General features: G+C 43.1%; 1 protein-coding gene across 5 annotated transcripts in view; it reads right to left on the bottom strand.

Annotated features, from left to right (window-relative positions):
• Positions 1 to 1,898: 1,898 nt before the first annotated feature.
• sh3gl2a (SH3 domain containing GRB2 like 2a, endophilin A1) overlaps positions 1,899 to 26,145 on the bottom strand; it is a 32,966-nt gene continuing 8,719 nt past the window's right edge. Inside the window, exons 1-12 of one of the 5 annotated variants that reach the window (XM_020043983.3) lie at positions 17,954 to 18,355; positions 10,935 to 11,003; positions 10,143 to 10,215; positions 9,765 to 9,908; positions 9,485 to 9,618; positions 8,645 to 8,803; positions 7,908 to 8,014; positions 7,174 to 7,286; positions 5,849 to 5,860; positions 5,325 to 5,336; positions 4,961 to 4,972; positions 1,899 to 4,804 (exon numbers count right to left, since the gene is read on the bottom strand). In XM_020043983.3, coding sequence (XP_019899542.1) covers positions 4,611 to 4,804; positions 4,961 to 4,972; positions 5,325 to 5,336; positions 5,849 to 5,860; positions 7,174 to 7,286; positions 7,908 to 8,014; positions 8,645 to 8,803; positions 9,485 to 9,618; positions 9,765 to 9,908; positions 10,143 to 10,215; positions 10,935 to 10,943 — 969 coding nt within the window. In that variant the 5' untranslated portion in view covers positions 10,944 to 11,003; positions 17,954 to 18,355 and the 3' untranslated portion in view covers positions 1,899 to 4,610. Of the gene's footprint in view, positions 4,805 to 4,960; positions 4,973 to 5,324; positions 5,337 to 5,848; positions 5,861 to 7,173; positions 7,287 to 7,907; positions 8,015 to 8,644; positions 8,804 to 9,484; positions 9,619 to 9,764; positions 9,909 to 10,142; positions 10,216 to 10,934; positions 11,004 to 17,953; positions 18,356 to 26,145 lie in introns of those variants that run through there. The other 4 variants (XM_010888384.4, XM_010888386.4, XM_010888385.4 and 1 more) reach the window with 4 other exon arrangements.

Here is a 26,145-nt window from a genome sequence, read left to right as displayed (position 1 = left end):
CAGGCGCAGCCAGCGCACTGCGCATCCTACGGTGAAAACTCATTAAAATTCTCCATGGTAACACTCTTCTTTACAGCTAAAAAAAAAAACCCTGAAAGAACATGACTTGACTTGTATATCATTACAACCATTGGTCCTTCAGAGCCTTTTACGGTCTTGGGACAACCTTCTGTGTGTACAGTATACAGACTAAGTGTTTTGAGAGGTTCCGCTTTAGCCAGGGTGATCTGGTTGAAATTATAGATGGGATTTTGCCACAGTTGGCTGGGAGACCATGCGTTACGCTAAGATTTAGCATTTCTGAACATGGTGGGGATGTGATCAGTGTCTAGTCATATGCTTCTTGACATAATTTTTCTTGTTTGTTTGAAGTGGTGCTATTGAATTTAGAAATGAGGATTTCAAAGTGTTTACTGTTTACTTTTTCTGATTTCTACGTCTGAAAAGTTCATTTTTCTTTGTCTCAACTTCACCTGATTATATCAGCTAATTATCCTATTATGTTAGTTACTTTTGAGAAACAGATTTTAACTAAACAAAGAGTGCTGCTTGACACACAATTGTGTAATTTTTTTTTTTATGCTATTCTTTTAGATGAAATTTTTTGGTTTTTTTTTGTGTAAGATCAAGCTGATGAACAGAATAAAAAAATGTGTTAGAACCTTTTTGTTTATATTTACTTAGGGCAAGTTATTCTGGAATGAAGTGGCTCACTTTCTATTGTGCAATTTGTTGAATTTTTGTAATACATATAATATTAATCAGAAGATATCTGTCTTACCTCAACATGTACCTTGCCCAACGCTGGTGTTTCCCCAGCTTAAATCTCTCCCCCATGTGGAATATGGATGAATTACAAGAAGGTTGGGCTTCACTAAAAACAGATCTCCCCACCTCTGCTCCCTAGAGAGATACTTGACATTTTGCTCTCTGTTACATAAGCCAATTATAATCAGCTGTGAACACTTTTGTTGTTACTGACAGTATATTAGTGATTTAAAATGATTCCGTGCCACATTTTAGTAATTGTTTTCTCGCGTATACAGCAATTGACCGTTTTAAGCAACCTGGGACGGACAGCGGTTTCTAAACTGCCGTCTGGTCCAGCCACAAAATCAAAACAGCAATCCCATTTAGACAACAGTGCCAGAGTCAAGAAATCCATACACCCATATCGATCACAACACTGGGAGGGATGTGTGTTTGTTTTGTAACCCCATCATCCCACTATCGCTCCTGATATTGTGGACATTTTTCTGAAATGAAATGCAATCATTTCATCCATGTGTAGCACCTTTAGGTCCAAAGTCCGAATAAAAGTAGACCACAGGAAGGCCACCTTGATAGGCACAGGCATTATTGGGATTTGACCCACCTGGGAGTCAGGTAAATCTGGTGTGTGTCATTTTGGTGGTGTGCACCCTCTAGTGGTAAGCGGCGGTTAGTACACCATGTTTAAGGCTTTTTGCCCATGCAGTAAAATACCACTATTGTCAGTACCCTGATAGGTGGACGTGTCAATTGTCTCTTAACTGGAATGCTTTGAGGATGTTTTTGGCAATTTTTGGAGGTTGCAATGACAGTGGTCTTCAAAACAGTGGAGGAGATGTATGCTTGTTTGAAGGAGGCAAGGAAATAGTATGACATTTGGAGAGCCACGCATAGCCGTGTAGGAAAGGCTCTCACATTGGTCTTTCAAAGGCCCCTTCCTCATCTTATCATGCATAAGAACTTTCAATGTTCTGCCATTGTCCTCCTGCTATTTCTCTCCCTCCCCCTGTATCCTTCACTCCCCCTTCCCACTCCCCCTTCCCACTCCCCTCTCTCCCCCTCCACTCCTGTACCCTAGCCCTCCTGCTCATGCCCCTTTCCTGTCAGAGACAAAGAAAGACAGCACATTAACCGTGTCTTGGTGTTTATTTCAATAAGTTACATTGACAGATTTTAAACATCAAGCATATTGTCTTGTAATTTGGGATAAAACAAGAGAAAAAAGAATCCAAAAAACAACAATTGTGTTCAGCACAATAACCCCTCCCATTACATTGGTTCTATGTAATTACTATATACTGTATTATATATACATCTATATGTATATATTTTATCACAGTTACAAAAATAAGATACAATACTGTAGATGCGTGACTATACATTAACACAAGGCAAAATCAAAACACAAAAAGAGCTGTACAGTCCTCATTGAGGGCAAAGATACACACACAATAATTGTTAAAAAAATATAGAGAAAAGAATGAAGGAAATATATCCTTTTAAAAAGAAAATGTATGCACAGTCTGTTAAGCTAAATCTCTGCTTAACAACCTAGACTTTTTAGTTAAAAGTTGTGCTTCCCTTAAAAAACACACACACTTTAGATGGGCTTTCAGTTGGTTTGGCTTCAGTGATAGTATCATTGCTGTACATACTGAACTGGTCCTTAAACAGATATATCCAGGGGGGTTTCACTGAAGGGAAAGTAATACTGCCAGAACAAATCAAGAACTTCATACTAATCATAGAAGGCCAACCGAGACTCATACAACCCCTTCAGCCTGGTCAGAGCACCTCCCAACCTCTGCCCAACCAAACCATGCGCACACACACACACACACACACACACACACACACACACACACACACACACACACACACACACACACACACACACACACACACACACACACACACACACACACGTGATAAAAAGGGTGAATCTTTCCTTATTGCCCTGTCTTATATACAGTCCCACATAGGATCTGCAGAAGGGAAAATGCGTGAACAGGCAAGCCACTGGTAATGAAATCGTTCAACATGCTGAACAAAACCGAGCCAGCGCCAGCGGTAACCAGTAGCTTTAGCATTTGCAACCATCTTTGTTGCTTTAGAAATCTTTCTGTTGGGTATACAGCATGGGCTCGTTCCTGGGATAAGACGAGGGGACAACCCACAAAAAACAGAGTCAACAGACCTACAGAGCCAGTATGGACCAGTAATAAGTAACATATTGTATGTGTTGTTTCAGGTCTGGACCCCTCAGAGAAGAATGCTGCTGTAAATTGCTTGACAGAATTTGGATATCAGGTAAGGTGTTTGGGGAATTTGAATCTGGTTATCAATACAAGTACCCTGGAATGAAAGGTGCGTTGATGTTCACTATTTATTAAATGTTCCCTTTTCGGATAGAGCCTGCATTGCTTATAAATTCCCCTACCCTTGTATGAGTATTGGACTGTGCATTGTCAGCTAAAGCTAGTTCTGGTTGGATGACATAGACAGTTAAACTATACTGAATACCAACTAACAGACATTCTGATGCAGCAAAAACAACGTTGACAAAGGTTGAAGAGAATACAGCTAACTCCAATATGTGGTAAATTCCTATAAGTTATAGCACAATACATCAACCATTTTTCACAAATTTCTACGTCATCGATAAAACAGACATTGAGATTTTTCTTCTTATGGATCTGGTTCCAGTTTTTGCTATACGGCACTTAAAAAGACTAAATATAGAAGTTTTTCTTTTGTTTCCGTAAACATTAATTCCAGTTTTTGCTTAACACTCCACTTAAATTGACTGAACGTCACGATTTAGTCTTTTTTTTGGCTCCGCAAATAACCATCACAAATTGATGACCCTTGGCTCAAATATAACTATTGCAATCACGAGACACCTGGAACTCAGAGGACTCGTGAGGTACGTAATGCCAGCAAAACATTGGACATCGCAAACAAACTACACCTTCGGATACAACATTGACTAGGGGTCAGACCATTGGCAGGGGGGAGGGCTGTTTGTGTCCTAATTCAATGATACATGACTGATCCAGAATTTAAACCCATACAGATCTCATTTTCAGTTGAACACCATCTCAGTGCTGTACTGGAGGGTGGCGAGTGCGCCTGTAACTATTACATAAGAAACCAAGGGGGGTCCCTGGGAAAGATACATCTGTTGTTTAGCATGAAATGGACATGGTCTCTCAGAGAAACTATCCATGCATGAAAACAGAAGGTTGCCCTTTTTAAACGGGAGTAGTCTGACATTTAGCTTGAACATACTTAGAAGACGTAAATCTGATAAGATAAAACACTGAAACATGCCCGATCTACAGTATCTAACAAACTGTGGAACGTGAGTCTTAACTGACCAGTTATTAGCCCAGCAGTACGGTATGTGACAGTGAGAAAAGGAAGCTAGCCTAGACGTTTCCACGAAATACTAAAAAGGAGTGTAACAGCCATTATGAAAGTAAAACTAGACAAAGCCAGGAATGACAAGGATAGAGGAACTACAATAGCTCCTGAAGGAAGCAGGTCAAAAACAAGAAACACTCTTTTCTGGAAAAACCAACTGTAGTTCTGCAATTTCTAGAATTGGTTAGATGGTAAATGTCTCTGATGGCCTTCCAAACGGGACCAGTGCTTATTTTTCCTTATTTTATTTTAGAGTTTTTTCCAAACTGATCTCCTTTTTAACGGAGTTAAAAAAAAAAAGAGTGGTTTCCGGGAACGTTTGGGAATGGCAGGAGCTAGGGATGCAGGGATCAGGATTGGTCGCCTGGGAAAACAGCTGCTTCTCGTTTGCCATTGTTGCTGTGGTAACGATCTTAGGGCAGGGGCACCAGGATATCCACATAGTTGACCGGGAAGAAGCCGGAGTTGCCGTGGATCATGCCCTCATACCAGTTGTCGTCAATCTTGTTGGTGAGGGTGATAATGTCACCCTCCTTGAAGCCCAGCTCGCCCTCGTTTTCCGGGTCAAAGTCATACAGCGCTCTGCAGCATGGCTGGTCTAGAGGAGCTGGGGAGACACGGAGTGATGGACAGATGGAGAACAGTGGGAGATCAGTGAGTGTGTGGCTGGAGAGGTTTATTGTATTGCAGAAATGAATGAATTTAACTTAAGTGTAAATGAGGGGAAAAAAGAAAGATAATATCTCTGGAGTGGATAGCTCACCTGGAGACCTTCCTGTAAAAGGGTGATGAAGGGGAGACAAAGCAAATATGAGACAAATGCTTAAGAATTAATGTATTTCAGCAATCGACACTAAACAAGGAAATAGACGGACAGACAAGAAATAATAGGAGACAATTCAGATTCAGTAGGGGAGAAAGACAGACATCCAGGTTTTTGTTGTCAGTCTATTAATAAACAACGAGAAGACAGAAAATAAAATGTTGAATAGAACCAAAGAGAGGGACCGGTGACAAACCAGGACATAGACAGGATCCGTAAAGACATTACAGAAAATGAGAAAATGGTGCAGACAGAAAGAAATACAGTAATTATCGTATCTATCCAGGATTCACTCTAGGCTCACCTGGAGACCTTGCTGCAAGAGTAGGGAAAGAGAAGAATAGGTGTGTTTATATATGTTTAACTGTAGTTTATAAAAAGATGGATGAAGGGAAAAGATGGTGGGGAGATGGCTTGACCGTTTAGCAGAGAATTAAAATAGCTGCGAGAGACAGAAATTGTGGCAGTGTTAAAAAAAAAAAAAAAAAAAAGAATCACCAGACAGAAAAAAATGGAGAAAGACAGGGAGAGTGACAAACAGTGATGGAGAGATTATCGGTTTTCTGTCTCTCCAGAATTCACTCTTGGTTTACCTGGAAACCTTGCTGCAAAGAGGAGAGAAAGCAAACGGTGGAGAAAGAAAGCAATAGGATACATTTAATTATTTAGTGATGCATAGTGCTTGGGAAGTGATTGGAGAAACGGAGACATGAAGAATTTAGCCAGCCAGGCAGGCACACAGAAAGGAACGGACAGACACACCGTCAGAGACACACAGAAAGGAACGGACAGACACACTGTCAGAGACACACAGGTTACTGAGCTCACCTGGAGACCGTGCTGCAGGGAAAAAGGGAAAGGGAAAGAGAAAAGCAGAGTGGGGGTTTATTGGTTCGGACTGGACAGGGTGATGTTGGCAGAGATAGGCCGGGGAAAGGCAGAGAAATATACAAAGGTGTACATACAGCTCCGGAAAATATCAAGAGACCACTGCACCTTTGTCTTTCCTTTCCAAAAAAGTTATTTAACACACCTGTTCCTCACTCAAAAACTTTCCTTTAAAATTCTTTGGAAAGGAAAGAAAATGGTGCAGTGGTCTCAATTTTTTCCAAAGCTGTATAGTCAAACGTAAGAACAACCCCTGGAAAGTTATTTTTACATATTCAGACATGAATATGTACTCTTCACTTCAACACTTAGACACAGATTATACTTTACAATTATGTATTTAACAGAAAAGTCCACTCCAAACTTCTATAGCTGGTGTTGCCTCCTTCACTCCACCTTGTATTTGTGTCTTAACTGTCTATCACTACCTTAAATCAACTGGGAGCAATTTTTGACCACTCTTCTTTAAAGTACTGCTTTGACTGTGTCTAGTTCGACATCTTTCTTGGATGCAGGGCTGGCTTAAAGTCCCCCCCACTGTTTCAGCTTATTGACAGATGGCCTCACATTCTCCTCAAGAATTATCTTGTACAATATTGAATTCTTGTTTAACTCAGTGATGGCATGTTGGCCAAGGCCTGCGGCAGCAAAGCAGTTCCAAAACATAATGCTACCATTTCCATACTTTGCAGTTGAAATAAGTTTCTTCTGTTCAAAGACAGTGTTTTGTTTTTACCAAACATGGCACCTGGCATTGTGTACCATTAACTCCACCTTTGACTCATCTGTCCACGTTGTTCGAATAGTTTTGGTCTTTGCCCAGTTTTGGTCTGGCAAACGTCAGCCACGTCTTGATATTATTTTGAGAGGAGAGGCTTCTTCCTTCCTTGCCTAACATGTATGCCAAGTTCATACAGTCTTTCTCTGACAGTTTACTTGACATTTAATAAACTTTTAGAGACTTTAATGTGCCTCTTTCGTCCAGCTCTCGGGCTGATTTGGTGGAGCGACCAGTCCTATGTAGTGTTCTGGGGTTTCAGGCTGGGTGTTTTTATATTTATGCTGTAAACAGTGCTTTATAAAATATATTGGACAAGTTTCTTGGGGCTGTACTTACTATTTGACTTCACCTTCTAGTCAAGAGAAAGAGAGGCGTGGGTGGTGAGGAGAATTTGTAGCTATGGGTAGTTAATGGGAAAGTTATACTATGGATGTTGATGGAGCGAGAGATGCTGAGCGTAGTTTTACGGCTGGAGTTGACTCACCTGGTGACCTGGATCCTTGAATGCCTCCATTGTGATTCTCACTGGAGAAGTCCAGGGACTGACGTGGTTTAGGGACAAACTCTTTCTTGGGCTTGTTGGAGGAATCCCTTATCCTAGGATAATACATTGCAGAAACAAGCCCATAAAGAGGGTACTGATCCCAATCTCTCATCGACCCCTCCCCCGCCGCCCCCTCAACGCTTCGCTCATAGAAAGAATAAATTATATCTATTCACTCAATTTCTATGGCATAATTGAAGGCTGGGGTGATGGGTTATTGGTATCAGTTCCATTTTTAGCTTCTGGGAAATTCAGTGGATTCACAAAAAAATAATAAGGCAAGCTTCAGTTCTTGATCCGGAGGCGATTCCGAAATGTCCCGACTTACAACATTACCCATTTCCCTCCCAATCCGACCTCAATCTGGTACTGATTGTAAAAACAGACACAGATTATAATGATATATAATTATGGAATAAAGCACAAGGGGGTGTTGTATATGCCCAATATACCACAACTAAGAGCTGTTCTCTGTCTGGACACAGTGCTTAACTATGGTACATTGGCAATACATCACAAACCCCAGAGATTTATTGCTGTTATAAACAGGGTACCAACACAATAAGAGCAGTAAGAAGTGATGTCATGTCATAACACGGCTGTCTGCCAAATCAACATTCAGGTTTTGAGGCACCCAATTTATAACAGATATATATATTATTATGAATACTGACCGGTCCTCCATCTTGGACTGCAGTTGGGTGAGGATCTCGGCACACTGTCGGTGGTACTCAACCTGAGCTTGGACCAGAGCGGCAAGCTGGCTCACCTGTTCAATCTGCTGACGCAAACACAAAAGGCCCAACGGGAAGACTGTTACATATGGGCGTCGAGGCAGTTATCCCACAGTACACAGTAACTAGCTAACTGTATTTACAGTGGGCCTCAATCCAATTATTTACTGTCAACTGGATGCATGGAGTTTGAAATTGGGGGGGACATGGCTCTCCTGGTCCTATGCACTTGAGTGTATGCCAGTAAATTACACTGGTAGAATTAGATTTTGTGAAAGACTTTCCTTGAAGTCAATACGGTGACTGACCCTGAGTTTCTTGACTTCGAAAGACACACCCAAACTTTGGAGAGGCAAGAGACATGAGGGACGTGTGAAAAGAACGACGGTAAGGTGATGGATGGGAGAGAAATAGCAGATGTTGTCAAGGAAGACAAGTGAAGGGACCTCTAGGCTTAGCCAAAACAATCATCCGGTTTGGTCGGAACTGCTTTCATATGTTAATGAAGAGGTTAGTGTGGGAATTTGTTTTAGTAGCTGTACACTGCCGCTACTATTACTGCAGTTAGCTGTAGCAGAGGTTAGTGCTAACAGCTGCTACTACCGCCATTGCTCTGCAGTAGCTCACACACACAATGTAGGAAGGAGGAGAACAAACAGTAGAAACACAGTCCTTACATCACTCTCCAGCAGGTTGAACATGCTGAGCTCAGCTATCTCCTTGGTGTCGTCAAACTTCTCTAGAGCCTGCTTGATCTCGTCATCCGTCACCTTGCCCTGGCGCTTCTTCTTGTAGTCGAAGTCCAGGCGACGGCCTTCAAGTTTCTTCAGGTGGTGCTGCAAGGGGAAGAATTGTTTTACTGGTACTATTTACTATTTTTAAGCATTTAACTGAGCCGTTTGGGGGCAATATGAGCCAAGTCGTTCAGGTAGTTAGCATCTAAACCAAACAAAATACACTGCTATTATCAAACCATAGTGAGTTGTATGGGCATTTAGCAAATGTTTCATGGTAATCAGTTTATTCAGGTGTCATTTCTTTCCAACGCAACAGACACTGAAAAACTATACAGTACAGTTGGGCCTATATACAGTATCTCTCAAGAGTACACCCCTCACATTGGATTTGGACATTTTACTCACTTTTGTTGCCAGTGGTTTAGACATGAATCGCTGTGTGTTGTGTTATTTTGAGGGGACAGCACATTTACACTGTTATACAAGCTGTATACACTACTTTACATTGTAGCAAAGTGTCATTTCTTCAGTGTTGTCACATGAAAAGATACAATCAAATATTTAGAAAAATGTGATGGGTGTACTCACTTTTGTGAGGTACTATATATTGATTAAAAAAACTAAGCTAAGCTTGTATGCCTTTTTGTTGCTGAAGGCCTGACTCTGACCTGTTGTAATGTGCTTGTATTTATTTTCTCAATACATTGCTCAGTTGAAAATGAAACAAGGGTCTACAAAATGAATACACTAAATAAAGAAAATGAAATCTTCCAAACTGACCGCAATCTCCTTGAGGTCTTTGTCATGGAGGGTCTGCAACGGATCGAGGAAGTTCTGCTTGACCTCCATGTCTAGAGCGTCCTTCACCTCCCCCAGCTCTCGCATAGACTCCCCAGCATCAATCAGCGCAAGGCCTGGAGCACACAGGTATAAAAGTCCTTATATCCGGACGATTTGTAAGTGCAAAGCTAACCTCATTTCTAAGTCTTCCATACAACACCAGTAAATCTGTGACCAGGCAATCAGGCCGCGCTTTTATAAATAGACAATGTGATTTTACCGAAGTTGGACTCTTCCCCGAGTTCTCTGCCAAACTTCTGCATGGATTCACCCAGGATTGTCTCAGGCTGGGTGTAGCCCAGGCCCTTTTCCTGGCCACGCATCTTAGACATGGAGTTGATCATGGTCATCTTGGCTCTGGAGGCTATACACACAAACAATACATGGATGAACTAATCAATAAATCAATCTTGCTACAAGTTCCATATTTTAACTACACTGTTATTGATTCTTGCGCACAGTTTACAAAATGGATATCTGTCTCTGTTAAGATTTTTTTATTTATTTTATTTTTTAAATGTGTGACTACTGACTGAGTACTATGTAGTTGCTTGGTTTGTGTTGGTTCAAATAATAATACAATTTGAGTGTCCTTCACCTGGATTGGGCTGCAGGTATTCAGTGGTCTTGGTCATAATGTCCAACACTGCCCTGCTGGTAGTGTCCACCTTCTGTAACCCAGAAACAGACATATTGAGAAAAAGCGGGGGAGAGAGAAACAGGAAAGATAAAACCTGTGAAAATGAGGGAAAAAGGTAGAGGTTTAGGGAAGGAAATGACAGGAAATAGTACAAAATGGAGAGACAGACAAACTGCGGTGGATAAGCAATGTCCTTGAGGCTTTTATTATGCAGAAAAATCTGGTCTGGTGATAGAGGCAGAAAGAACACGTTGTGGCTATAATTAGCCTTTTTTATTAAATAAATATAAAAGTAGTATTTAAACAGCATTTAAATAAAGAACTCTTTCTGGTAGCTTTCTTTTTATAGCCTTTGGTTGATTTGTGAAGGTTAACAACCTTCAGTCTTATATGGTCGGTGTGTTCTTTGACCTTTCCCATGTTATTTCCAGCGAAACAGCATGTAATGGATGACCACTTCAGAGTTCCTAAAGACTCAGATAAAGCTTAACAGGTAACCTAATCAGAATATACATGAATTACATTTTGTGCATAAGACTTTCCAGGGTACCAATGATATAGGCAATATTCGCTCAATAAATCATCAGATTAATGTGTTTTTGTGTTAGAGACAATAATTCTGCAGATCATTGTGTGTGAGGATAATTCCTAAGATCTTTATAGTAAATTAATCAGTGTTTGGTTGCACACTCAGTGCACATTCATCAAAACATTGTTGGTACTATTAGAGGAGGAAGAAAGGATTCTTGCCTTTTCCATTTCAGTGAAGTCTTCATCATGTTTAGTTCCTTCGGCTCCCCCCACCTTTTCACTCACCCTCTAAAAGAAAACAAAAGCAACAGTTTCTAGCATTTCAAAACATTATCATGGGTAGAATTAAATGGAATAGAAACCAAAAAATTGACAGATGAATTCAAAATATAATTGTTATGCAAGCCGGTTTAACATATTCAACCATATTTATTTAGTTGCCATTGTTGTCAGCCAGTTAACCTCATGCTAATGCCCAATTGTTACGGTGTACAACAGGAATAGAGCGATCTGGGGAACAACATTGTCAGCCAGCCACTCAAAACTGTGTGTGTTTTTGTGTCGTGTCTTTATGTGCCAGGATGTGTATTGTGTGTATATGAGCCAGTGTTTTGGCTGTGTTTATAGGACCCAGTGTTTTGGTTGTGTCTATATGAGCCAGTGTTTTGGTTGTGTCTATATGAGCCAGTGTTTTGGTTGTGTCTATATGAGCCAGTGTTTTGGTTGTGTCTGTATGAACCACTGTTTCCGTTGTGTCTGTGAGCCAGCCAGAGAATGATGATGTGTCATTCCTGCTCTGCGATCAGTGTACACTACACAGAAAGGATGTCACCCCGTCTATATTCTCATTGAGATGTCAACAGCACAAACAGACATACCAGATTGACCTTGTGCTTTGCAGTCTGAGACAGTCTGTCTACAATGCCAAAGAATCTGACGCTGCCCATAGCAGATTTCCAGCCTCAGACGCTATTTTACACCTTTGAATGCATGCGCACACTACATCAGGCTCATTCCCCCCTTTATCACCATTATATATTTTTCCCTCAATATTTCTTTATTTTGCTGTACTCCATCCATCTCTCTTCTCCCTCATCCCCAGTCCCTCTTACCTCATCCCCAGTCCCTCTTACCTCATCCCCATCCCTCATCCCCTGTCGCCAACACAAGAGGGAACTGAGAGGTCAAAATAGAGTAGAAACAGCAGAGGCTTTGACTTGGAAAAGTGTATTTTTAAAAGAAAAAAACGACATTGGTATTAAGATGGTAAAGGATCTTTTTTCATAAAGGACAAATGTGGGTATTTCTTTCAGGGGTTGTTGTGACTGAAGGACAATTTGCTATTGTATATGCTATTGTATTTCACAACAATCCCTGAAAAAAAGGTTGTTCATGAACAATGGGATATTTGCACTTCTGAGTGTCATACAAAATGAGATGTCTTTCTTACGAAGAGATGTGAATAGCGTTATTTAGGCAACTAAATCACTAGACGCAAGGTCTTGAAAAATCGATTTAAACCGAATCCTTTTTGATCCTACTCATGAGCAGCACTAAATTGAAACCTGTCAGGGGGGAAAAAATTCAACAGACAGAGAGAGTTGGTGAGGCTATAAAAGACCGTCCTCTGGTCAATCACTTTCTGCTTAACATCGCTCAGATTTTTCGTAATCCTCCGTGAGCTGGTTGTTGCCATGGAGACGGGCACCTGCTATGTGGGTCTCATGCTCCGAAATCCGTCCTCCTCTTTCTCTCCCACTTGCTACCTCCCTGGAATACCAGGAATATATCCATGACGATCCAAAGCCGAACTCCGGAGATCGACGAAGCGAGAGAAAGAGAAAATGAGAGCGAAACGGGGGTGGGGGGGGGGGGGCTCGGATTGTTTCGCAGTGCAGTTATCATCCCCCTCACCGGACAGAGGATCGTGACGCTGTGCGTAGTGACGCTGTGCGTCGTGAGATGGAGGGCACTGATATGTGCCGCAGTGTGGGTTCCGTCACACGGGCTTATAGCCTGGGGCGAGGACAGCACAGACAGACAGCAAATCAGAACCGTGAGCCCCGATGTCACGTACCCATCCCCAAGTCTCATTGCTACCGGGACAGCTAAAGCGGGATTTCACGTAGCAAACGGCACAGATTTAACAACAGAAGCAAAACATTGCCAGGCTGTGGTCACAGATACATGGAGGTTAGGACTTGAGACGGAGAAGTTGTTTTCAACTGTGATAGAAGACAAACGAGGCAGCCAGAGAAAAGACCAGAAATGGACAGGGAGACGTAGCGAGGGACAGGCGGACGTAGCGAGGGACAGGCGGACGTAGCGAGGGACAGGCGGACATAGCGAGGGACAGGGAGAGATTGAGAGCATTCCTCCTACAGGCCTGTACAGAAAGGGTACCCCAAGATCGCATACAGACCGTGAGTGTGTCTGAGTGAGCAGTCTGTATTGATTTAAACCAGTAAATACCCCACAGTCCTCATCATGAATAACTGTGACAGGGCCGATAGAAGCACAGGGATAATAAAAGTCTAATAAAATGGAGAATAGCTTTAGCTAGTTGTGACTGGAACAACCTGGGTTCAGTCAGAGCCTGAACAGAAACTGTTGAATAGTAATGAAGATTCATAGGTCAAATCGGAACTAAATCAAGCAGAACCCATGGGAACCTATTCCTTCTCAAAGCAGGTACGGGGACATGAAAACGCTGAATGTTCTGCATATTGTCTATACTGTCTCCTTGTGTCCCATTCACTACAGAGGTTTTCTGATCTTGCCGGTCGAACTTAAGGAGAGAGAATGAGAAATAAAGTGACATATAGGATCTGGTTGGGGTAAAGGGTATAGTAGGGGTCAGATAGGGGTGAGGGAAATATTAGGGGTCAGTTTGAGGTGAGGGGTCAGATAGGATAAAGGGAAATTAAAAACATCAACAGATGGACAGAAAAGATTGTTCACAGACAACCTTGATTATGAAGGTAATCTGTGGAGTTACTACTCCCAGGGCTGTGATAAAGTTTGGCAGACCTACAAGAAAATACAATTATTAGGTTAAAATGCTAAAACGTAGGACAATTATCCCTTTAAGAGCACTCCGTTACCATCAACCAGCTGACTTCTAGAAAGCCCATCTAACCCAACGTCACCCTGGTGTCCCAAATGTCTTTCTACACACAGGGAGACAAGGTGCCTTGGGCATTGCAAGTGGGAAATGAACACGATGACCATTTCCATGTCTCAATCGGTGCTGATAGCACAGGCCGTGCTGAGGTTTTTACGTGGAGCTGCAAGCAGTGACGTCACTAGTGACTATAGCGCATAGAATTGACTTAACGAGACCCCTGGGCATAACAGCGACGTACAAAAGCTTCCACACACACACCGCTATGCATCGCTGTCCTCTGCTGCGACACACAGCATTTCAAATATTCACATGGGCTTCATTCCGAACTGCCATTTAAATAAATGCCACTCAAGGCCTCTCCAGAGTCAGCACAATTGGAGCGGATGTGTGGAGGGGTGGTTTAGGTCTCATTTCTTGTTGCGACGCAGTACGCTAATGGTACGCTGATAGACGGGCTCTTGAAAAATGTAGCACACTGCAGCCGATAGCAATGGAACGTTTCTTTAGTAGACCTGCATGCAGGGCCGGTTCTAGGAATAAGCGTCACTTAGGGCCCCCCCGCTGCCAACTATATAACAACACACACAACCAGACAGATTATTAGAAAGGCCCCATCAGACACAATGTGAGTGTGTTTAAGCTCTAGGTCAGTGCTATTCAAATCTAGACCTCCAAGACTCCATTTTAAACTGCAACCCACTAATCAGGGACTCATCATTAACTGGACCCACCTCCCCGATTAGGGGTTTGTAATGGAAAATGGAACTGGCTTCATGGGCTAGGTTGGAATACCGTTGCTCTAGCCCTTCTTTCAGGCCCAGTCCTTGGTCTAGAAATTAATTATGGGGGAAGAAGAACTGACAGGCCAACTGGATGAGAGATCTAACAGAGCATTGGACATTTGGTGTGAGCTGCCTGTTTTATTGACCGGTACCTCAAGTAAAACAGGCAGCTAACACCAAATGGCCTACGCTCTGTTAGATCCTCTTACTGTGATCTCTCAAATGGATCAGAATTTGTCTGTCTGTGTGAAAGTAGAGAGGGGGTGATGCTACATAGAGGTATTTAGGCAGCCCAGTTCTAGACTTTTCCTCCACTAATTAGGCTTTCAATCAGATCCACTCTGGGGGAAAAAATATTCTGAGATGATCTGATGAGAAGATCAAAATTGGGCTGCCTGCCTCAACAGAGCCCTTAGCATGCAAAATACTTATCTGCTTTGTGATTGGACACTACGGACTGCAATGAGGTGTGGGATGAGTTTCGATTTTCCCACTCGCTTGGAAAGGGAAGCTAGTTACATAACACCAGTGGACAAAAGGAATATTTGCTTTGTTCCACAAACTTCAAATTCATCCCAGATTTTACACATTCCCAGGTCTTTTGTACTTTCCACCCCTAATGAAAATCCTATCCATTAAATTAATTAAGACGTAGCTAGCTATAATAAGCTAGAAACATTACAAATCTCATCTAAACCTCTGGCTAGCTGGTGTGGGAATGCTAAGGCTGGGCCTATGGAGAGCCATAAGCATCAATGCTAAGGCTGGGTTTATGGAGAGCCTTTAGCATCAATGCTAAGGCTGGGTTTATGGAGAGCCATTAGCATCAATGCTAAGGCTTGGTTTATGGAGAGCCATTAGCATCAATGCTAAGGCTTGGTTTATGGAGAGCCATTAGCATCAATGCTAAGGCTTGGTTTATGGAGAGCCATTAGCATCAATGCTAAGGCTTGGTTTATGGAGAGCCATTAGCATCAATGCTAAGGCCCACTGAATAAGAAACGCAGTGACAGACAAAGTGCTCTACAACGTCAGCACTTGGCAGCGTCGGGCCGGTGTCACATGGAGCCCCCCCGTGAAGCACATGTGAAATGGCCACTACTCCTCTACATACCCTTCCTCATTTACTCCTCCCACTCTCCTCCTCTTCCTCCATCAGAGCGCATTCCCATCTCCCTGGCTTTAATCCTGGCAGGGCACACTGAGGCCCTGCTTTAAATCTGTCTGTCAGAAGGCAGGGATTAAAAACTACAGACGGATGGATTAGGAGGTTATAAACAGACATTACCGGCCACTTCCTCTCAGGCTGTTTCCTTCTTCATCTGCAGGGGAGCATTGAGGAAGCAGGGGTATGTGTAATCATGGACTCTGCTCATTCCTCTCACTCCTCCTCCATTTCCTCCTTTCAACCTGCTTCACAACACATGTACACTATCTGCGGAACTCTTTCTCCCCCGATTTGTCCTCATATAACTCTTTGGGGAGGAACAGGAAGCCCTCTCCTCACGCTGTGTTGCACCTCTCCTCCAAACTGTCCAGGCGTGTACTGTGACTCAGCAGAAATTAAAGTACATTAATTTAGGGTGCATCCAAAATTGGAATAGTGTGCTCTTTAGGACGCCCTATGGGGGTGTGGGGGTTCAAGGGGAGGATTATTGGCACTGATACTTGCTGATGCAAAGAAACAGAGATTCAGTTGGAGCATCTTCTATTTTAAGACTTTTTCAAAGCTCTCATTCCAGGAAAATCAAGATTGAGAGAATCATGGCCCTCATATCCTGAAGTGCTAAATATAGGTTGAGTGTGAGTGGTGGCCCACCAGTCATCCGCTTAACAGTGGTAAAGATCCCACTTGAAAACAAAGCCTGCCATTTGCAGCAGATAAAATACAGAGCCATTTAAAGCCTGTGCCATGAACAACAGCAGAGACAATGGAGGAACACTGATCCAGAGCCTGAAATCCCTCTAAATAGGACCAAATCAGCTAAGCCTGTGGGGCACATGTCACCCAGTTCACTAAATATTGTAAGACCTTTGATTAGAGCCAATCAGGTTCTGGTAAAATGTATTCTCCCCCAGCCAATTTCTTGATGTGTTATTTGTGTTTATGGCCTTGACTCATTGTAACACGACATGTAAGGGAGAGTGGTAGACCGAGCCGATCGGATCCTTATCACGCCGCTCACTCTAAGCAGAGCGTTCTCAAGGGCATCCCTGCACTGGGGCCGAACGCTCCTACCAAGAGGAGTCTCCAAATCTCCCATGACCCGGGCGGCTCCGGGAGAGAGAGATCTGCTCAGCCCCTCCACTGGACTGAGGGGATTAAAACACCTGGTCGCAGTGATGCAGCTGCCACGGTGAGTTAGTGACACACCGACGTCCCTCTCCGGGGCGGTCTTGTGTAGAATTCAGAAAGAGAGCTTCCATATGTTTGTGTTGAATGGAGTATCCAGACAACGAGGGAGATCCAGCATACCGATCCAGACCGTGTCCGGGGCCCTAGGTCTTCACTGTCACCAACCCGTGTGTGTGTGTGTGTGTGTGTGTGTGTGTGTGTGTGTGTGTGTGTGTGTGTGTGTGTGTGTGTGTGTGTGTGTGTGTGTGTGTGTGTGTGTGTGTGTGTGTGTGTGTGTGTGTGTGTGTGTGTGTGTGTGTGTGTTCTCTAATCTGATTGGTAAGCCTCTGCATGGCTGTTACATAACAGTGTGATGACGATTTGGATCGCTGGGCGAGGTGTGCACGTTATTCTCCGTCCATGTGCCTCTGGACTGACAGGGGAGGGGAGGAGCACCAGCTGGCTATGTGTGTGTGTGTGTGTGTGTGTGTTTGTCTCCACATAGACAGTTTATATGTGTGTGTGTGTGTGTGTGTGTGTGTGTGTGTGTGTGAGACTGACCGAGTGGGCGTTTAGTGTTTAAACCCCCGCCCCCCCGCCATCTCAGAAAAAGAGAGATAGTTCTGATCCTATGTGCGTTGGAGATCTGTGGAGCCGCATATATCCCATTATGCTTTGGGAGACTGGACAACATCCGCCTCATGTCTCCGGGGTCCTTGCATGACCTTCCTGCCCTGGTAAACACGGCAACACATTCCACAGCTGGCAGACAGTGGCACCATGCAGTTGCATTTACTTCGTTCTAACAGTGTACGTAATGACCACCAAGCATGTACAGTGAAGAACAGCACCCGATGTACGGCTCTATTCTCTATACACCACCGAGCGTTGAAACTGACGGACGTTGCTGTATTCACGTCGATTCAATCAGCTAGCAGCCTGCTGTCATTTTCTCTCCACCTTCCTTTCACTCACCCACACACCTTTCACTCACCTCCTAATTCACCTCCCCGACAGTTAGAGGACAGGCATGCGGTCCTATTTATCGTCTTCTCCATTTTGCTCGCTCCATCTTGTTTCTCCCCCACAGTCGGCTAAGTAATTGGTACTTCACGCTCTCCAATCTCTCCTCCTCACTCTCTCCACTGTCCACTCCTTCATGTCCACTCGACACTCATCAGCTAGACAGCAGAAGGCCACACAGTCTCAGGCCCTTGGAGATTTATGTAAATGAACAGTTCGGTACGCAGACTATTTTGCAGCCGCTGATTCTAGTGAACAGGGGGCATTGCTATCACCCTGGGTAGAAATGTTCTTATCATATAGAAATTGGGAGAAGAGCAACACAGAACAGTAAAAGAGACAGAGGCACCACAACACAGAAAGAGTGAGAGAGAGGGGCAGGCAAGCAGGCAGCACGACAGAAAAGAGGGATAGAGAGGCAGGCAGCGCGACAGGAGAGAGAGGGATAGAGAGGCAGGCAGCGCGACAGGAGAGAGAGGGATAGAGAGGCAGGCAGTGCGACAGGAGAGACCAGAGAGGCAGGCAGCGCAACAGCAGAGACCAGAGAGGAAGGCAGCGCGACAGGAGAGAGAGGGATAGAGAGGCAGGCAGCGCGACAGGAGAGAGAGGGATAGAGAGGCAGGCAGTGCGACAGGAGAGACCAGAGAGGCAGGCAGCGCGACAGCAGAGACCAGAGAGGAAGGCAGCGCGACAGGAGAGACCAGAGAGGCAGGCAGCGCGACAGGAGAGACCAGAGGCAGGCAGCGCGACAGGAGAGACTCCCTCACTCTGGCTGCTGCTGCAACACCCAGTGACTCACTAATCCAGAATGGTGGTGTCAATTCCGCATCACGACCAAGCCGGAGCCAAAAACTCAATTTTAAAGGGAGCAGCGAAAGAGAGGGCCTTGGCTCCTCATGGCACTAGAGAGAGGAGTCGTCTAACACGTTCCATCCCGTTGTTGGGATGTGGGACGACAGCGCGTCAGTGCAATCTCCTTAAGGCTTGGGGGCCTCATGTATGGCGACTGGAAATACTAGCATCCATCATATTGTACAGGCCTCTGCAAAGACTAACACTAAATACTGTAGGTTACCATCTAGTTGATCTATCACAGTAAATGCCCTCGGACTTGACTACTCAAAACCAATTCTTCTGACACTGATTACGGCTTACAAGGTTTAACGAATTGCGTGTGGGTGTTTGCTGTAATCCCATGATCCAGAGGCCCATTTACCCCTAAAGATACTGTATGTCGGAAGAGATATATTTCAGATCAGATAGCGATCTTTAGATTGCCTGGTCTTGCTAAGTTCATTCTTTGGGCCAATTACAATGAAAATGCAATGTCAAAATAACAGCCTTTTAAGCAATCTTGTAATTTACATAATGAAAGAATTATAATAACAATATCACAAAACTGTTTCAAAATAAAGTATACAATATGTCTGTCCTCTATGTGCTCACCAAACAAAGTGTCATTTGAAAGAGAAACTGTAATACCGTGTAACTGAATATGATTGTAACATCACTCTGATGCTGGCCTCATTGTAGAAACTGGAAGTTCAACAAGACAATAACCTTTTCTTAGTTACAAAGGCATATTTGCTCCCAGCTTACCAAATGTCTCCAAAATGGTCCTGGCGCAATGTCTCTATTTGTTGTCAGCCTATAGCATCTAGTCTCACTTCATGGAGGGTGTTTGGAAGAAAGGACGGCCCTGCCAGAGCTGCCATTCTGATGAGCCCATACCCATACACACACACACACACACACGTTTGTATGGCTATCCTCATGGGGACCAGAAAATAAAAATTGCATGCTCCCTTGCCCTAATCTTAACCCTAAACCTAATCTAAGCCTAACCTTAACCTCAATGAAGTAACATTTATACCAACATTTTTACCCTAGATGTAATGCCTAACCTTAACGCTAAACGCCTGGACCTTAAAGAAACCCAGTTCTAACTCTAAAATGTATTGTAAGTTTGACCCTAAACCCTGAGACGGAAATTGACTTTTGCTTCAGGGGGACCGGCGTGAGTCCAAGGTTTTCTGGTTACACTCATGGGGACATTTGTTCCCCATGAGTATAGTTACACCTAAAACACACACACACACACACACACACACACACACAGTCAGTTTCAAGGGGTTGTGTGGGCAGTGATGATATCTCCAGAAGAAGGCTAATGTGGAATCAATCATCAGTCTGTGTCTGTATGGACAGATCTACTGGTGAAATCTCCTATTATCCTTAACACAGTCACAGAGACACAATCCAGTTCCTCACCTTAACACTGTTACAAAGACACAATCCAGTTCCTCACCTTAACACATTCACAAAGACTGTATACTCCACACTTACTCTCAAAGATACATGCCTTCCTCATTTTGACAGAGTCAAAGATACACGCCTTCTTCACTTTAACACTAGATGAAACAGAGCACACTGTGCTCTGTTTACCTAGTAAACCAGAACCCCCAGACACACCAGACATTGCAAACTGATATTTTTTTAAATATGTAAATCTGTATGAAAATATGAAATTCAGAGCCACTTCAGTTAGCCGCAGTCACTAACTTGGCTTAAAGGAAGAGTAACAGCTGGTGAAACCATTAGCAATAATTTAGGACAAAATAACAGCTTTTCTTAGTGTGTGGGTATGTGGTTGGCTATATTGTACTGCTCCAGGAAATAATAGAAATAAAGGCAACAAGAGATTGTTTATTGGCTTCTACAAGCAGAGAACAGCAAATACTGCAGGGGGGGGGGGGGGCAGGAGAAAACAGGACTAAGTGGAAGGTGGCAGGACTAGGAGGGAGGAGGTAAGACTTGGTGGAAAAACACTAAGCTAGGTGGTGTCAACATGACCAGACAGAGAGGAAGACAGGAAGAGAAATGTGTGGGAAGAAGGCTGAGGAAACAGCAGAGGTGTGTGTGTGTGTGTGTGTGAGTGACAGATGCTATGACAGCCTGTCCATGACAATGTTGAGGGGGGCGGGCGGGGCAGACACAGCATGGGGGCAAACAGCCCCGGAGATGATGGTTGCCAACGCTAATTCTGCAAAATCAAGCATCAATGCATGTTCAATTATTTTCTTTCCAATGCTTCCACATGGAATGATTACACTGTCTTAACCTTGTGCTGTTGAACCTCCAGGCACAATGAATATCAATTTAATGACGCTCTTTACCACCAGTTGTTTCTAATTGCATTTATAATGTAAGCCAACATTACTTTAACAGCTGTGCCGTCCAAATTATATCTTAAAATAATCAAGTCTAGCTCAACGGAATATTCACAGTAAAGGTACATATATCTATCTATATATCTATATCTCTATCTATATCTATATGTATCTATATCTATACACGTATATACATACACACACATATATACATATACACACACACACACACACACACACACACACACATATAAATAAAGAAATATTCATTTTGAATACACATTCACTATATAAGCAATACTTAAAATAAAAACTCTATGAACTCTAAAACGTTATAACTCACAATATAAATATTCACTATGAACAAGCTACAGCGAATAACCATAAAGGACATCACTGTTATTCCTAGGATATCCTAGTTGATGTGATTTACAAGTAGCCAGCCACAGATACCAAAATTAATAATGTAGCAGAAACCCTTTCCTCCTCTTTTAAGACCCCAGTAAGTTACTCTGCAAACAGTCCATCTGACAGGACCAGCACCCAGCCCCTCCAAAACAACTGTGTGAACAGAGATGCGTCAGTTTTATTTCGGTTTAAATTTGGTATAAATCAAGGCATAAATGTCACCATCAATATTTTAAATTGAGAGCATTACATTCAACCCAGGCTTTATTTGATTTAATTTACTGTCTTTTCTCAAGATTGTGGCTATCATGATATAACCCAGGGGCAGCCTGGCGATGTCTTCTCAAAAGTTATCAACTGAGATATTGCTTATTGGATGGGATTAAATATATAGACATGTAATAAACAGAACAAGAGAATAATTGACGTGAAGCGGGACTGTTCTATTCATTACTTGTCTAGGCACTTATTCCAATCCAATAGGTGTAATCCAATTGTATATATTTTGAAAAACAGCACAGAGTTCTAGGCTCTCTGTGATCAAGCCACCTTGAGAGACAAGGACTGCATTTCAATAGTCTACAGTGGCTACCCCTCCTGGTCTCCCTTGGCCCCCTCTACTCTCCTCTCCCAATTAGCCTCAGCTACAGTAGCGCCACATTAGCATTTCGGCTAATTGCTACATTACTACATAGGAGACGGTATTAGCTGCAGCCATTTCCCCCTACCTCCACACTGCAGCACTGAGATGATTACACATTGACGATACATTGATCTACTCACGTCTCGATTCCCTCTGGCGGGGAACAGTGTTAATACACCACACACAATATCTTTACCGCCACTGTATAACATGACAATCAATACCATGCTAATCCATTCCACACTGTATTCTTTTTTTTTAATATATTCTCTATAAGGTCAGACATCTTTGTCTTAACACTACATAAGATCAGATAACTAAACAAGCAAGGCTGCTCTGACAGCACTGGATCAGTTCTCTCCCTTTGGAATAGACAGTATACATAATAAAGTAAACATCCAGGATTTAGCTAATAAAGAGTTGGTCAGAATCGCAAGAATCCCATTACTTTCCCAAATCTTCCAGTTATATTGGTCGAGGTATTCCCAGTTTTTCAGCTTTTTCAAGCTGTGCTGTCACCAAGATCTCTGGAAAAAGCTGGGAAATATGAAAGTTAACCCGAATTTGGCAACCTCTAGCCAGCGTTGAGATAAAATTAGTGTTGAGTTGACGTAACAAACTAGTCTTACCGCAGTGTCAATGTATGCATGTATTATAAATGAGCAGTGCAGCATTCTCTGAAAGTTTGGTGATGGTAGCTTTTTTTTTTTAGGAAACAAGCCAGCTAGGATGTATTGGAAGCAGGCATATGAAGTTGTGGCAGTGCGCTATGGAACTGTGAGATGTCACGCAGTTGAGACGCTGCACGCAAATCTAACACTTGCATTGGCCACATTCAACTCCGTCCTGTGTGTTGTCATGCCAACCGACTCTAAAGTACCTGCAGTCTCCACCCTCTGTGTCCGCTGTGGGTTCCCGCTCTGAATCAATGTTTTTCCTTTCCCAGAGATTCAATACTGTCTACACACACAGTGTTCAGTGAGGGGAAAACACAGTGTGACAGAAGGTCACACAAGGGAGAGAGCCAGACACGCGTGCACATGCACAATCTTTGATATGTTAAACATGTCTAGCGGATGAAGGATGTCAAACGCCTCCAGCTAAGAGACTCACAGTAATTTAATACTGCACCTTATCCTGGCCTGTTTTGTGTACTTTAAACCGCAGCTGCCTAATCTCTCATTCATCGGAATGTTTGTCACATCACACACGGCACAGAGGGTTGTCCGTTTACCCACAATGAACAGCTGCTTGTTTCTGCAGGTGCACCCTGGTTAATGAAGAGGCTTCTATGTGTGTGAACAAGAGGAGCCATGAAGCTGATTGGTAGATGGGATTTAAACTATTAAGGAATAGTAAGTTGACCCAGTGGAAGACCAATGTGTGTCACTTAAAGAACATCACTGAAGATTCTCCAGTGTATTTAGAGACGATAGTTTACCTGCTGCTCTGGTATGATCTGAAGTCGCCCGAGCTCGATTAATCCGAACATAATCCCGGCAGACCTACTCAGCCCGCTCCGTTGGGTGTAAAATGCGTTTGCGTGTCTGGCTCAATTACAGACTCACACCACATCAACAGATCCCCAAAAGGAACAGGGTGGTCAACACAACAGTGGCCATATCTGTTTGACAACGAACAACTTCCTATTTCTGATGCCTCACAGCAAAGAAATGACACCTGGCACGCGGATGACCAGAAAGACAAGTGTACTTGATGTATGTCGTCGATAGACCTGATTGGGCCCGAACATCAATGACCTAACTGTTGTTTCTGCCTGGGTTTGACTCATCAATGGATGGCTCTGGCTGTGGCTTGGAATTCAAATCACGGGAAAACCCTGTTCAGGGGAAGCGTGAAACAACAAGGAGATCATTACACCCACCTGGAATAAACACATTTATAGGGACACCATCACACAGAACATTCACGGCTCTCCAGCCATCCACAACTAATGTGTGTGTTGTGTGTGTGTGTTGGGGGGGGGGGGGCTGCAGTCCAACGGGAACACACACCCACACACCACTATGACCTGAATTCTCATAGCTACACACATTGCAGATGTGTGTGTTAGAACAGTATTACCACAGTATTACTATATACTATTAACAACTTACTACTACTATATACTATTACCAACTTACTATATTGCTGTTACCAACTTACTATTACTATATACTATTACCATCTGCTATTACTATATACGATATACTATTACTATATACTATTACCATCTGATATTACTATATACTATATAATATTCCCATCTTCTATTACTATACTATTACCATCTGCTGTTACTATATACTATTACCATGCCATGTGCTATGACCATTTATTATTTGCTGCTGTTGCCCAGTGAATCATTTTTTATCTTTTTTAATTCTGTGCATCACAATATTAATGATGTCTCTGTCGCTGCCTTCATTTTGGACAAGGCCAATGCTGGAAACTAAACAGCCATTCATAAACACACAAACAAATGTTTTCCTTCATTAAAAATACAATCTAGGACTTTAAATCTCCCATTTTGGCATGGATGTGTAAAATGCTGTGTATATATATATATAAGTACAAATACCGTAATACCTTATTTTACCATTAAATTCCAAGTTTGAAAGACAGTGGGTTTGATGACATTGGCACACAGTACATGAACCAGCAAAAATGTTCAGGGACCCGTCTTTGCTCGATAGCACCACTTTTCCAACCAGTGTCCAGAAATCCTGGAATGCACAGTTTTATCAAAGGCCCATGTGTTACTGTGGAATGAATAATGATTCCCTCCCCCACTGTCTCATGTCAAGACGACAGGTACTTCATCACATCAACGTTCTACAGGTCAGCCTGCACCCTCCTGTGTTTCTCAGCCACAATGGTTGATGCCTAGAATGTTACATCTCACTGCTGAATAAAATAACCTTTATGTATTTTACGGCAAGGGGGGGGGGGGGTGTCAGTCTCCAGAGGGGAAATACAAAGGACAGGGGGAAAAAGGAAAAGGCACAAGAGAGGATAGACTGAGTGATGGCCGGAGGTGACTGTCCTGGAAGCTCACTGCTGAAACACTCACTCTCTCCTGTACCACTTCCAGCCCACTAACAGGGCCAGAGAGAGTAGAGAGATTAATACCCTCCTCGTTGATTTACCTTCTCAATGACAAAGGTTCCAAGGCCCCCATAAGGCATTATCTTTACACTGAGGGACAAAACCCCTCCTTGATGCATTACCTTCACATTGAGGGACAAAACTCCTCCTTGATGCGTTACCTTTACAATGAGGAACAAAACCCCTCCTTGATGCATTACCTTCACAATGAGGAACAAAACCCCTCCTTGATGCATTGCCTTCACAATGAGGTACAAACCCCCTCCTTGATGCATTACCTTTACAACGAGGAACAAAACCCCTCCTTGATGCATTACCTTCACAATGAGGAACAAAACCCCTCCTTGATGCATTACCTTCACAATGAGGGACAAAACCCCTCCTTGATGCATTACCTTCACAATGAGGTACAAAACCCCTCCTTGATGCATTACCTTCACAATGAGGTACAAAAACCCTCCTTGATGCATTACCTTCACAATGAGGTACAAAACCCCTCCTTGATGCATTACCTTCACAATAAAATATTCCAAACCATATTCGATGCACTACATACGGTGACGATGAAGCGTTGCCTTTCAAGAGTCACTCTTGATGTTTGGTCACAAACATGGTGAGAACATTAAAAGGTTAGGCTAATTAATGGAATTAGCAATACCCTCATCGTTATCCATGTCAGCACATTCATTGTCCCTAAGTATTTTTAGCCCAGTTGCAGTGTGTTCTAACGCAGCCATGTAGGATTCTGTGACTCGTCATTAACCTTTATAATATTGACCAGAAGGAGTACCTGTTTCAAGGAGTACTGCGCCCGTACTCATGAAGCAAAGAATC

This window comes from Esox lucius, chromosome 25 (genome assembly GCF_011004845.1).
Source record: "Esox lucius isolate fEsoLuc1 chromosome 25, fEsoLuc1.pri, whole genome shotgun sequence".
Taxonomy (NCBI): Eukaryota; Metazoa; Chordata; class Actinopteri; order Esociformes; family Esocidae; genus Esox; species Esox lucius.
The sequence above is the reverse complement of the archived record's forward strand: the minus strand, read 5'-3'. Positions and strand labels throughout refer to the sequence as shown.